This window comes from Pseudochaenichthys georgianus, chromosome 3, assembly GCF_902827115.2.
Source record: "Pseudochaenichthys georgianus chromosome 3, fPseGeo1.2, whole genome shotgun sequence".
NCBI lineage: Eukaryota > Metazoa > Chordata > Actinopteri > Perciformes > Channichthyidae > Pseudochaenichthys > Pseudochaenichthys georgianus.
The window spans coordinates 15,810,532-15,824,037 of NC_047505.1; the positions used below are offsets into that span (position 1 = coordinate 15,810,532).

The 13,506-nt window shown below is 44.0% G+C and overlaps 1 protein-coding gene across 6 annotated transcripts in view; it reads left to right on the top strand.

The window, feature by feature from the left end:
- pacsin3 (protein kinase C and casein kinase substrate in neurons 3) overlaps positions 1 to 13,506 on the top strand; it is a 39,007-nt gene that overhangs the window by 7,941 nt on the left and 17,560 nt on the right. For 2 of the 6 annotated variants that reach the window (XM_034105484.2, XM_034105482.2), the window contains 5 exons: positions 6,504 to 6,604; positions 8,849 to 9,005; positions 9,532 to 9,767; positions 10,836 to 10,991; positions 12,970 to 13,145. In XM_034105484.2, coding sequence (XP_033961375.1) covers positions 6,551 to 6,604; positions 8,849 to 9,005; positions 9,532 to 9,767; positions 10,836 to 10,991; positions 12,970 to 13,145 — 779 coding nt within the window. In that variant the 5' untranslated portion in view covers positions 6,504 to 6,550. Of the gene's footprint in view, positions 1 to 635; positions 700 to 3,772; positions 3,873 to 5,479; positions 5,656 to 6,503; positions 6,605 to 8,848; positions 9,006 to 9,531; positions 9,768 to 10,835; positions 10,992 to 12,969; positions 13,146 to 13,506 lie in introns of those variants that run through there. The other 4 variants (XM_034105502.2, XM_071206218.1, XM_034105493.2 and 1 more) reach the window with 4 other exon arrangements.

Here is a 13,506-nt window from a genome sequence, read left to right on the forward strand (position 1 = left end):
GCTTTGTGAAATCCTCGAACCCTTTTATTATCGGTTCACCATGTCTGTTTCTCTTTGGCATAGGAACAGTAACTTGGATCAGTTCACCTTTTTATAATTACATTTGTGTAAGTCAACTCGTGCAGCTGTTTGTTGCCCTTTTTCTGCACACATATTTCTGGATAAGCAGAAAATATTCCTTTATGCTCTTAATCCCACTTTTAAAGCGCTGAGTGGCTCAGTTGTCTTTTTCTAAATGGGGGCATATTTCTTCATAATTCAGGGATACAATATAAAATGACTGGTGTTTAAGTATTTGTGGTAGGACAGCCCCACCTTAACACACAAGCACAAAGGATTCATTCTTAATGCCATTTGATACCTGATTTATTTATTTGGCTGCGTCTGTATTTTGTCGTTTTTCTTTTTCTTAGCTTGACAAACCAGCTCCACATGCCTTATTTGAAGTTGTTGCTGTGCAACAGAAACATCTTGCCCCGCTTTAGTTTGTAAACTTCCTCAACACCCATCTTAGCTTTAACTTCATTTGTGTTCACCTGCACTTCTCTCACTTATCCTGTCTTATTCTTCTCCTCTTTCTTCGTTCCTTCCATCATTTCTTCTCGTCTTTCAATGCTCCTCCTGTTCTGTGTCAGTCGGGCCTGACAGTCTGCTGCCCAGCTTCGGATGCAGGACATAGCTTCTGGATGCTTTCAAATGGTTAGTGGATATGAAATAGAAACCAGGGGCCACACGATAAAATAATTCTTGAGGCATACTCTCATACCCTTCTCCGCCCTCTGACCATACTTATCTGTAGCTCCAGCAGGTCCCTGACTTCCAGGACGGTCTTTGGTCAGTGCACTGTGTATTTTGGTTAAACCGAGGGGATTGAACCCAATGTAATGTAAACATCCTCAAAAAACACTGAAAAACACTAGCACTTTCACCACGAACAGATGGTGGGATAGTCCTCAGCCCAGCCAGCCTTCAACGCCCTAAGAGCCTTTTTAAGGAATTAAAGGATTTAAAAGCAAATTAAATTTTAATTCAGTATTTCAATTAATATATTCAAATGACTTAAAGGTGGGGTAGGTAAGTTTGAGAAACCGGATCGAGATACACTTTTTGTTATATTCCATGGGATGCTCTTAACATCCCGATAGCAATGACTATCTTAAGTGCTTTGACAACAAATCCATACAAAAATGTCATCAAAATGTGGAAGCCGTAGCGCTGTAAAAAGCACGACCAATCATTTTAGCCGGCCCGGCTAAAGTAACTGGATGGCCTACCTGCCTGTCAGCCTTCCATCTGTGCACACTGCACACATTTATCTCGTGCCCTCATTGGTCATGTGTGTGTTGGAGGAGGGGCTCTGTGAGGAAGTGGCAGATTTTTCCGGTTGTGTATTTTCAAATGCTAGCGCACTCGAGCTTGTTTCTCCAAAATTACCTAGCCCAGCCACCTTTTAATGTAAGTATATTTACTCTAACACTGTGTCATTATCTCCTTAAAAAAACACAAGCCACATCACAGATCAGTGTAAAGTCTTGATGTCTTTCTTCCCTTTTCGGTTGAGTCATACCAGTGCACTAAACTGTGTCAGGTACACATACTGTAATTATACACGTCGTCACAGTTTATGGGACTGTTGGGACTCAGGACAATTGATGTCACCAGCTCTCATCTGCTATATTTCACTATTTGCATAAAATAAGCTCTGCCTGCATATTGTTGTAACTTCATACCTTTTAGAAACAAGACCACAACTTACCTCACTTAGGACCTAACCTAGCGTTATTTACCAGATAGTGAGGTGGGTCATTTGGGTAGTTTGTCTTGGCTTCTAATCCTTAATTGTTTTCCTTAATGGAAATCTTATCTAGCTCACATGATTGAGGATCATGCATAACAGATAGATTATCATTAACGTTGTGTACATGTTTTATTTTTAGGGTATAGTTTGATATATCATTGTGGATAATATGTTCAGATTGTGTTCCTGTGTCATGAGTGTCAGACATATTTTAATCTTGGGAAAAACTTTATTTCGGTTGGCTAAGGACCAACTGGCTGTCACAAACCACCTTTTGAAGAGCTGTGATCTAGTCCGATCATATGTCAGAAGCGTAATTTGTACTACTTTGGTTTGAGGAGTGTCCCGTAGACCCACTTGTTTTCCCTGATACTGCTACATTGTGAACAACAATTCCGTATTTGACGGTGGGAAAGTTAACGTTAGATGTTAGCAACTGGTGATCGATGTTCCATAAATGATGGTGCGACTCAGTCCACATGTTGTTGTATCTTTCTTTGGGCAAGAAAGTTAGCCCTGAGTTGCTCCTGATTGGCATGGTGTGTGAATGTGTGTGTATGTTAGCTTACCTGAGCAAATGGCAGGTTTCTCTGTGTGAATGATGACTTATAGACAGTATGTACAGCGTTTTAAGGGGGGGGGGGGGGGGGTCATAAAGACTGGATAAAGCGCAATATAAATACAGTCCATTTACTTTGATGCTTTCAAGCTCTACTTAGTAAATATCAATATTGTATTTGTTGGGGAAATATTTTCCAAGGCCTATAACTTTGACCCAGTGTATCAGTTCAAACTGTCCTGACTGAGCACACGCACCTGTAGCCTTGGCTGCTGTGCTCTGTGTTTTGTCTCCCTGTTCCTGTCTGTTGGCGTCAGCTGATAGAGGTGTTATGATTATATCTTGTTATGCAGCATGTTGATGATTCTTTCTGAACTAGCTAAATACACGGGTCTGGGGTAGAGTTCTTCAGAATTGACGTGGCAACTCTACCGCGAAGTCAGAACCTCTGGCTCTTGGACTTGTTTTGTGAATTCTCCGGCCGAAGCTCCTAGATAAACCACCAGTGTTTGACATCAAAGCTCCTGCTCTCCCCGTGTCTCCTTCCTGAGTCGGTGACTCCCACTGCATTGCCACACAGAAGTTTCCCCCACAGTATTTAATGGTAGTTTGGTCTGTTGACTTTCATCAGTTTGACTTATTTTGTCAGTTTTTTGTCAGAACTCCAGCCGGTATAGACATAATACAAGTGCAGGCTTCCAAACGTACTTGCTTATAATGAGCCGCACCCAAATACACACACACACACACACACACACACACACACACACACACACACACACACACACACACACACACCACACACACACACACACACACACACACACACACACACACACACACACACACACACACACACACACACACACACACGCACACACACTTCTGTCTTGTAGGATATAGGAGCAGTAATTAGCAGTCAATGGCAAAGTCAGTTTTCTCATACTCACTCATGTTCTAGCATGCTGGTGGCAGATACCTCCACAGGCAGCATACTTACCATAAACAGATGACACACACACACACACGGCAATCCCTCCGTTGCCTCCACCTGTGCTTTACAGTCTCTAAAGTGCGGGGTGAAAATTAGAGCTCAGGTGTCTAAAGGGGATTAGATGCAGGCAGTGCCTCACAGACAGACGGACAAACACATATTTAACTTGATTTAGTTTAATCAGGTCTCCGCCCAGTATCAGCAATGTACAGTAGCACAAGTAAGTGCAAGTCCTCCTCCTGACTTTGCAGATGTATAATTCGGGATGACTGTAGACTTTATTTAGACTCACTCCCACATTGTTCCCTTCCCTGCAGAGCTCACCAAGGCTACTGTTGTAACCTCCTCCCAGTGCACATCTACGCCCACTGCTGTTATTTTGGGAGTCAACTAGTCATTAACAGTGACACGGGACATTGTGAAAAGATAGGGAGGAGGGGAAATCACCAGGAACGTCTCACAGGCTTGTCAAGTGAAGCTTTGCTGTTGGAGACCAAAAGGCTTGGCAGTGTGATAAAACGGTAACATATTAAGGTTTCAATGTACTCGGTTTAACACTTCTCTGGTAGTTGTTCTTACATGCTCAGTGTATTTGACCATTTAGAGGTATATTCACATTTAGCTTAGATGACCGTTGAGATTCTGACTAATAGATAATATCTATATAGCACTTACATCAAATGTTTCTCATGACGGGTGTAAGCAAATATCACATAGTGTGTGGGGCTTTTATTTACTCATATAGTCAGGGGACTGAATATCTGCAGGGAGTTTTTAATTTCATAGAAAGCCATATTTTCTATAGTGAAAGCATGGATATGTAAACTATTATCATCAGTCAGCCATCTGTATTTGTGGTGATTGAGTGTGGATATATTTGATCGTGCTGATGGGATTCCTGCAGTGGAAGTGTACATGCTTGCAGACGGTGGGTGTTTCTCAATGTCAAGGAAGGCTGCTCCAGAGCCACTATTACAAGCATACTACCTCATCAAGTGCCGCCGAAGGACTGTTCCAATGTCCAGCATACTTGGAATTCTACCGAGGCTGGCGTACTTCGTAGCGAGACATTTCGAGGCTGCACATATGTAGACTCTGCGGTCTTAAAATCCCCCACAATGCTTTGCGACCAATTTCCAAATCTTTGGCGGAATTTGTGCTCCATGTAAGGCGTGGCCTCGCATATGACGCACACCTTCACACCTGTTAGCCTGTTCCACAATTCTTCGTTTTCCAATTCTTTCCTCGCTTCTGAAGCAAGTGACTCGGAAGACGTGCTACCAAGCAAGCGTCCTCGACATTGAGAAACACCCAGAGGATCACAGAGCCAGGGCTTTGTTGCATGCTTGTCCTCCACATTTTGTTGTGTCTGCCACAGGAAGTTGTGTGACCTTGTAAGTTGGTTTTGTCTAATGGGAGGACAGCATGGAGGAAGTTGATGTGTAGTGAGGTAGAGTCGCATTGAACTATTGACAGGGTTCATCGGCAGATTCAATGCATTCTCCTCATTTTGGAGTTTAATTAAATATAAATTGTGTAAAAAGGCCGTACACAAACTATTAGTTTAAGGACTACCTCTTCTTTCTTTTCTTTTTACAAGAAAACTACACAGGGCACCTTTAAACGTACAGTTATTTTGAATCTTCTTTTGGCAGTTGAACATGAAGAGGGAGAGGCGTAATGCAGTTTAACATTATTTGTACCCGTGAGTTAATATCTGAGACTATACTGTACAAATGTTTGCGCGGCATTTCTCTGATGAATGAGATCTATTGTGGACTGGCTGACACAGATTCCTGCCTCAGTAACAGAGGGTGTGTGTGTGTGTGTGTGTGTGTGTGTGTGTGTGTGTGTGTGTGTGTGTGTGTGTGTGTGTGTGTGTGTGTGTGTGTGTGTGTGTGTGTGTGTGTGTGTGTGTGTGTGTGTGTGTGTGTGTGTGTGTGTGTGTGTGTGTGTGTGTGTGTGTGGTGTGTGTGTGTGTGTGTGTGTGTGTGTGTGTGTGTGTGTGTGTGTGTGTGTGTGTGTGTGTGTGTGTGTGTGTGTGTGTGTGTGTGTGTGTGTGTGTGTGTGTGTGTGTGTGTGTGTGTGTGTGTGTGTGTGTGTGTGTGTGTGTGTGAGCTGGCATCAGTGTTGGACGGACACACAGCCCAGTTGTTCGTAGGAGGAAACATTGGGCAGCAACGTGGAGAAAGCAGCCATGTGGGCAGCGAGCGGTGAGGTCTCAGTAGTGTCTGTGTCGACTGACGTGGAGCTGCAGTTTGCCAGAGGCTGGAACTGTAGAGCTGTGTACAGTGAGACTAAAAGGTCACGAAGACATGGTTGTTTATAAAATGTAATTTCATATTGTTCCAACTATGTCTGATTGTCAAACCTTTAATTAATGTATATCTTAGAAAGCGGGACTTAATGGTATGTCCTTTGTCTACTTTTGAACTTTTGATCCAGGAGCTTAAGCCTAATAATAAAACTTCCATGGAGTTTTATTATAGACCTGGCTGATGGGCCATACTGTGTGGGATACAGATAGTTTTTTGCTGTAATGGAGAATTGGTAGACCCCTTTTCAATATCCATGTATTGTCTTTGTGTGCATCATAAAAGTACAGCGAGTCCATATACATCAATATTCATTTCTTTGACGGCCAAACAATCATTGCGGTACTTACGAACTCTCGCGGTACGGTGTTAACCATATGCTCTTCGAAAGAGATATATAGCAAACACACCCAATCATGTGACCTGACACTCCTTAAATACCTGTGCCCTAGTTAATAGGACATAGACACCCTTTGGCACACACAGTAACACAAACACTCAATTGTGACAGCTTAAACCCAAACATGACCCTTAAATAAGTTGGCTCTTACAAGTTGCAAAGTTAATTTGTGAAACAGCAATTGACAAAAAAGGTCTTTAGATTCTGTGCTAAATTCATACCAAGGCCTGCATTGCGCAAGTCCTCCCATTTATTTCAATGTAGAGTATACTGGCTCGTAACTGAGTATAAGTTGCTACAATAACAAAAGAAAATAATTGTTCATGTCCTCCCCTCTAGGTTAACATGAGTCTGATTGGATTTCAGCTTGTCAAAAGTGTTTCAGCTGAAACCAGCTGTATGTACAGTATGTAATGGTATTTTCCCTCTCTCTGCAGTATTTTCTGTAGCCGCCACCATTCCGTGCTGTAAGGCCGACCCCACAATGTCTTCCAATGGAGACCTCAGCGACCTGGGGAGCTCGGACAGCTTCTGGGAGGTACAGTGGAAACACACGTGCACACTCATTTGTTACATCAAGAGAAAGAGAAAAATGAATTATTTAATTATGCAATTGACTGGTAGTCCTGTGGAGGTTGGGGACATTGAACCAGAGTGGTCGGTGTTCAAAGCCTCTATTGCCGAAGCCGCGGCGGGGAGCTGTGGTCTCAAGGTCCTAGGTGCCTCAAGGGGCGGTAACCCTCGAACCTCCTGGTGGACACCGGTGGTCAGGGAAGCCGTCCGACTGAGGAAGGAGGCCTTCAGGGATTTGTTATCCCGGGGGACTCCCGAGGCAGTTGCAAGGTACCAACTGGCCCGAAGGGCAGCAGCCTCATCCGTGGCCGAGGCAAAGCAGCGGGTGTGGGAGAAGTTCGGAGAAGACATGGAAAAGGATTTTCGGGCGGCACCAAAGTTGTTCTGGAAAACTGTCCGACACCTCAGGAGGGGGAAGCAGCATCCAAGCTGTGTACAGTAAGGATGGGACGTTGTTGACCTCAACTGATGGAGTGTTGGGGCGTTGGAAGGAACACTTTGAGGAACTCCTGAACCCGACAACTCCGCCCTCTATGTTAGAGGCAGAGCTGGAGTATGACGGGGGATCAACACCAATCTCCCGGGGGGAGGTCACTGAGGTCGTCAAACAACTCCACAGTGGCAAAGCCCCGGGGGTGGATGCGATCCGCCCAGAAATGGTTGACACGTCTCATCAACGTTGCGTGGAATTCGGAAACAGTACAGAAGGAGTGGCAGACCGGGGTGGTGGTCCCCCTTTTCAAAAAGGGGGATCAGAGGGTGTGTGCCAATTACAGAGGCATCACACTACTCAGCCTCCCCGGGAAAGTGTACTCGAAAGGAGGGTCAGGCCGATTGTCGAAACTCAGATTGAGGAGGAACAATGCGGATTCCGTCCTGGTCGTGGAACGACGGATCAGCTTTTTACTCTCGCAAGGATCCTGGAGGGGGCGTGGGAGTACGCTTATCCGGTCTACATGTGTTTTGTAGACTTGGAGAAGGCGTATGACCGAGTTACTGTGGGAGGTGCTGCGGGAGTAAGCACCTCAATGAAAGTTTGGGGCTCTCTGCTGGAACTGCTACCCCCGCGACCCGACCACGGATAAGCGGGAGAAGATGGATGGATAGTAGTAGTAGTATTCGTTTATTAGTCCCCGAGGGGAAAATGGGTTGCAGCACATCACAGAGGCATTTAAAAAGTTAAGACAATACATCACTAACAACAACATAGACACAGATAAAAACAAACGGACATAAGAAAACCAGATATCGGCAGACATGACAAGGGGCCTATAGGCCCTCATTTGCGAAATAGGGGGGACAGGGCCAGACCAGCTGGGTAAACAGTGCGTCCTAGCCATAATTTATTCAGGAGTTTGATGGCTTGTGGGACGAAAGACAGCCGAGATCTGTTCTTTTTTAAATAAGGGGCACGATATCTCCGCCCGGATGGCAACAGTTCAAAGTAAGAGGCAAGAGGGTGCCTCAGGTCACTCACAATATTGTGTGCCAATTTTAAAACTCTGTCCTTGTATAAGCATTCTATATTAGCAAATGAGATTCCTGTCAATTTACTGGACAATGTTACGGTCCTCCTGACTGACTTTTTGTGATGGACTGGTGGTGCTTGCTCGCTCACACATAATTGCTGCATTTTCATGTGGGTTTTATCAAAAGTTCCTTACATTTTGCCTCTTCAAAGGCCAACAAGCTACCATGGTGTTAATGTGCTAACATGCTGGAAGCAATTTGGGGTTTAGTATCCTGCCCAAGGACGCTCCACATGTGGAGAGGGAGCAACTTGGGACAATGAACTACCAACCCTGTGATTAATGGATGTCCCACTCTGGTGACCAAATTAGTTACTTACAACAGCAGTCATAAAATCCTTAATATCTGCTACTGGTCTGGAAACCTGGATAATCGTAGTCTTGTGTGTTGATGAGGCCATTGAGAGAGGAGCAGCCGGAGGTGGTGTTTAGATAGAGACACATAATGAGTCCCTACTGACTGGCTGCCGGCTTACATCTGGAAAAACGACATACTTTCAACCTTAAACTCACTCTCTGTATATCTTTCATCGCTGGTCTACTAAACATCCTGCCCTGTTGACATGTTGCCACACTGATGTGGTAACACGCATCAAACCGAGAGCAACAATGATTAGAATGCACTAAGAAACTTCAGTCTAAGTCTATGTCCTCATTGTGTGCGTGCGTTTCCTGTGCAGCCGGGAAACTACAAGAGGACGGTGAAGCGGATAGACGATGGCCACCGGCTGTGTAATGAGATGGTCAGCTGCTTCCAGGAGAGAGCGAAGATAGAGAAGGGTTACGCTCTGCAGCTGAGCGACTGGGCCAAGAGGTGGAGGGGCGTCGTGGAGAAAGGTGAGCGGAAATCACCCATCAGTGAGGGCTGCAGAAGAAAAGTTATCCCTAAAACTACTTTGATCTTTTACCTTTGGTGTGTTTGATTTATTTTACTACCAAGGGTTGCAAACAATTGATTTGTTCTAATTGCAAAGTGTCAGCTTTTGCTGCAACTAATCAATTAATTGAGGCACATTTTTACATGAGAATATATATTTTTTAAGGAAAGATTATATCTATGCTTATTTTAAGTTCAAATGTGGAAAAGTACTACTTTTTAACAAAAATATGAACATTATGTAAACATAAATTAGTTTTAAGCTAAACTGATTCACAGGAAGTGTTTTTTTAAAGCATTGTCTAAAACCAAATCAGGGGCTTCACCAAAATCTGACAGACTCACTGATTTGGTTTACAATTGAACCTTGACCAAAATCAACACCAACAAACCAACCAACAAGGACGATTGTTTTCGTTATTTTTTTTTTGTTTGAAGCTAAATGAGATGATGAGTGTGTCTCCTCTCCCCACTCTTGCCCTACAGGTCCTCAGTATGGGACGCTGGAGAAAGCGTGGCACGCCTTTATGCAGGCGGCCGACCGGCTCAGCGAGCTGCACCTGGAGCTGCGTGAGCGCCTGGTGGCGGAGGACAGCGAGATGGTGCGCAACTGGCAGAAGGACGCCTACCACAAGCAGATGATAGGAGGCTTCAGGGAGACCAAGGACGCAGACGACGGCTTCCGCAAGGCACAGAAACCCTGGGTCCGAAAACTGAAGGAGGTGAGCGTTGTCTGTCGGTTGTAAGAAAAGCGAGATTTAAAGACTCAGTGGTAATTCTTCTGGGTGGCTCATGCTCAATAGTCTGCAATAACCTTGCTCACCTTCTTTCATTTCCTCTGTGAAACAGGGTGACTGCGAGCTACAATTATACATGTATAGTAATGTAAGGAGGTTTGCATTGTAATTGTGTTGTTGACTTCTAACTATAAAGAAGAAGACTACTGACGGTCTTTCCTTAAAGGGGCCCTTATATGCTCAATTTCAGGTTCATATTTGTTTCTCTAATCTGTAATGTTTCCATGCTTTAATGTTCAAAAATGTCTCTAATATTTCACGCTCTTTCTGAAACCAGAGCCCAGTCTGATTGAGGCTAGCCAATAGAAGCGCAAGTGTTAGATAGTGATGTCATTATGTTACCGAATTAAACAAAGGAGTCCAATGGAGGCGTTTCAAGAAACTCCTCTGGAGGCAACTTTGGGATTTTAGCATTTGTAGATCATACACAGAAACCTACAGAACAGCATAATAGGGCCCCTTTTTAACATTTCAATGTCATCACCAGCATCAAAGATATATATGGGAAAAACACAAGCAGCCAATCACAGTTCTCGCAGAAGCATTGCCCCGATGAAGGTTACATTTTTCAATGTTACACTTGCAGTGTAGCTCCTCAGCGCAAAAACATCAAGCATGAATCCAGTTTTGCACACTCCTGTTGTGCAACACAGGTAATACACACAGTTGTGTTGTTGGTAGCTCAAGTGCTGAACCTTTCCTTACCATGAACACATACAATTGCTCTTAATGTGTCATTTAAAAATATATTTAATCAACTAATATGTTGTCTTATTTGTAAAATGAATATCCAACTAAATCGATTTAATCAAACTGTTGTACCTTACCCTGTTCACTTTTCTATTTGCTGTCTTTTTTGTGCCCGGCCTTGTGTGAAATAACTTTGTGATGAAGAAGGGATACAACTTTGAGTGTAGCCACTTACCAAAGTCAATTATTGCATCGTTTTGTGTGTGTGTGTGTGTGTGTGTGTGTGTGTGTGTGTGTGTCCAGGTGGAGGCCAGTAAGAAGGGATACAATCAGGCCAGGAAGGAGGAGTGGACGGCGGTTACCAGGGAAACGCACGCCAAGGCCGACCCGACCAAGTCGCAGGAGGAAGTTCGCAAATTCACGATCCGGGTGGAGCGCTGCAACGAGGAGGCAGAGAAAGTAAAGAGCACACACACACACACACGCACACGCACACGCACGCACACACACACACACACACACACACACACACACACACACACACACACACACACACACACACACACACACACACACACACACACACACACACACACACACACACACACACACACACACAAAGAGTCCCATGCGTAGCTCCACTAGCACGAGTCTGGGTGTGTCAGAGAGTCCAGAAAAAAACATACCTGTGTGTTTTTGAGTTTTAAAACAAGACTGGGCTTGTCTCTACTGTTCGCTGTTTTGCACAAATACACAACAGAAGAGGAAAAGCTCAGGTCCTGAAGAGGGAAACTCAGAACTGGGAAATGCTAAGACAAAATACACAACAAGGAAATGAAATCCAATATCATGACAAAGTTTGGGGGAAAAGAGACCTGAAAAAGCACTTTGTACCTAACTCAATTCAGGAGTCACACAACCAGTCTGCATTCCACAAACATCAGAGCACCTCTTCAGCTCTATTGTGGCGCGTTTCCACTGCAGCCCTCGCTCGGCCTCGCTCGGTTTGGTTAGGCCTTATTATGCCCGGCTCACTTTAATGCTGCGTGTCCATTACAGTTTAGGAACTGGGGCAGTAACTATAGTAACACAGTGTAGGCGGAGCCGTGACGTCATCTTCAATGAGCGCCCCAAAAAACAACACAGCCGTTAGCTGTTAGCACTCAGAGCTCACAGCTCTTCATATCTGTTCAGAAACTAGACACAAGTTAAACAAGTACAAACCACAGACTGCCTGTGTCATGGTGAATACAGTCGCTGGTTTATTTATGTCTGTATGGCCGTTGCTGTGAGTGTGGACGGTCGGAGCATATATAACGTTAGCTTAGCCAAGCTCCATTTAGAAAACACGCATTTTAAAAGGGTTTTTCGCCTGCCGTCTGTCTGCAGACTTGTCAAAGCATTAATTCATGGTTTTTACTAACCGGTATCAGTATGTTGTTACTTCGGCATCATTTTGAAACGTGTATTATAATGAAATCACGGTCAAATATGTTCATCTTGTTGTAGTTGTAGCCCCCTTGCCAGCGATCCTCTCTCTAGTTTAGCATACTCAGCCCGACTCAGCCTGGTTGTTCCTGGCCCTAGAACCACGATTTAGTCGGGCCAGAAAAAAGGTGAAAAAGTAGCCCCGGGCCAAAACTAGGCCAAGTGGAAACGCAACCAAAAACAGGCCCCGCACGGCTCGGCACGCTTAAAGCGAGCTACCCGCTGCAGTGGAAACGCGCCATTGTTCTCCTTTGTGTTCAGAGGGGGCCGCATAGTATTTCTGTTTGTTTTTCATCAATCAAAACTTCAACTCAGTGTTAATTTACTGCTAATCTGGCATGCCGGATGTTGACTGTGCATACTGCTATTCAGATTTCTCATAACCCTTTGCTATATAGCATGTGTGTTACTATTTACTGTAGCTATGTGAAACAACAACAACAACAACCTCAGTTTGCAAAAAGTGTCCCTATCCTTTTCTGCCTCTTTAATCCTCGACAGAAAGCAATCAATATAACATATTACTACTATCTTTAGTCTTTTCTTTTGAAAGGAGATGTACATGCTGTACTTCAATAGGTCAAATGCATTCCTAAAGCCCACTTACACAAATAAAAATGTGCCTTAAACTGCTTTTCAATCTTTATATCGTACTAGAACATCTCTTTTACACCCGTGATTTGGTTAGGGAGAAACTGACCATCTAACAAAGGAAGAGCAACAGAGGACTGGTACACATTTTGTTTATATTTATTAAATTTCGAGGAAAAGTAACGGCTAAATACTGAGATATTAAATCATGTGGTTTAACACTATTCAGCAACTGTTGGCTGGATCATTAAATACAGTAGACTTGGCCGGGGCAGCAATCTTTTTATATGTTTATTCGTCATTCTTCAGGTTGTCAGAGTTGCACATTAGCTGAGTGTGTGCTTTGTGTGTGTTGCAGGTGAAGGAGCGCTACACGAAGGCCCTGGAGGAGCTGAACCGCTGTAACCCTCGCTACATGGAGGACATGGAGCAGGTGTTCGACCTTACCCAGGAGGCCGAGCGTAAGAGGCTGTGCTTCTTTCAAAACGTCCTCCTGGACATCCACACACACCTCGACCTGTCCACCAAAGAAGGGTAAGACTCACACATATTTACATACATACTTTTCCATCAGGAGAGAGAAGTGATTAGCTATTTCATTATCAATGACTCAGAACGAAGGCATTGGAAATGTGTTTGTCCAAACTTGGGTCTATGGTATGTACACAGGAGTTAATAGAAAACTCAGGGTGTTGTCCATTAACTATTGACCTCTTATTCTATTTAAACAAGCCACTGTTTCCACAGTACCCACGATTGGTAAAGTACAACATGATCTTTGTCCAAATATTGAACAACAACGTATTTAATTAAGTCTTTGAAGTAAAGATAGTTGAAATAAATGCTCTTGGAACAAGTAGTGTGTGGGAGAGAAGTCCCTCAGGAGGGGCATTTG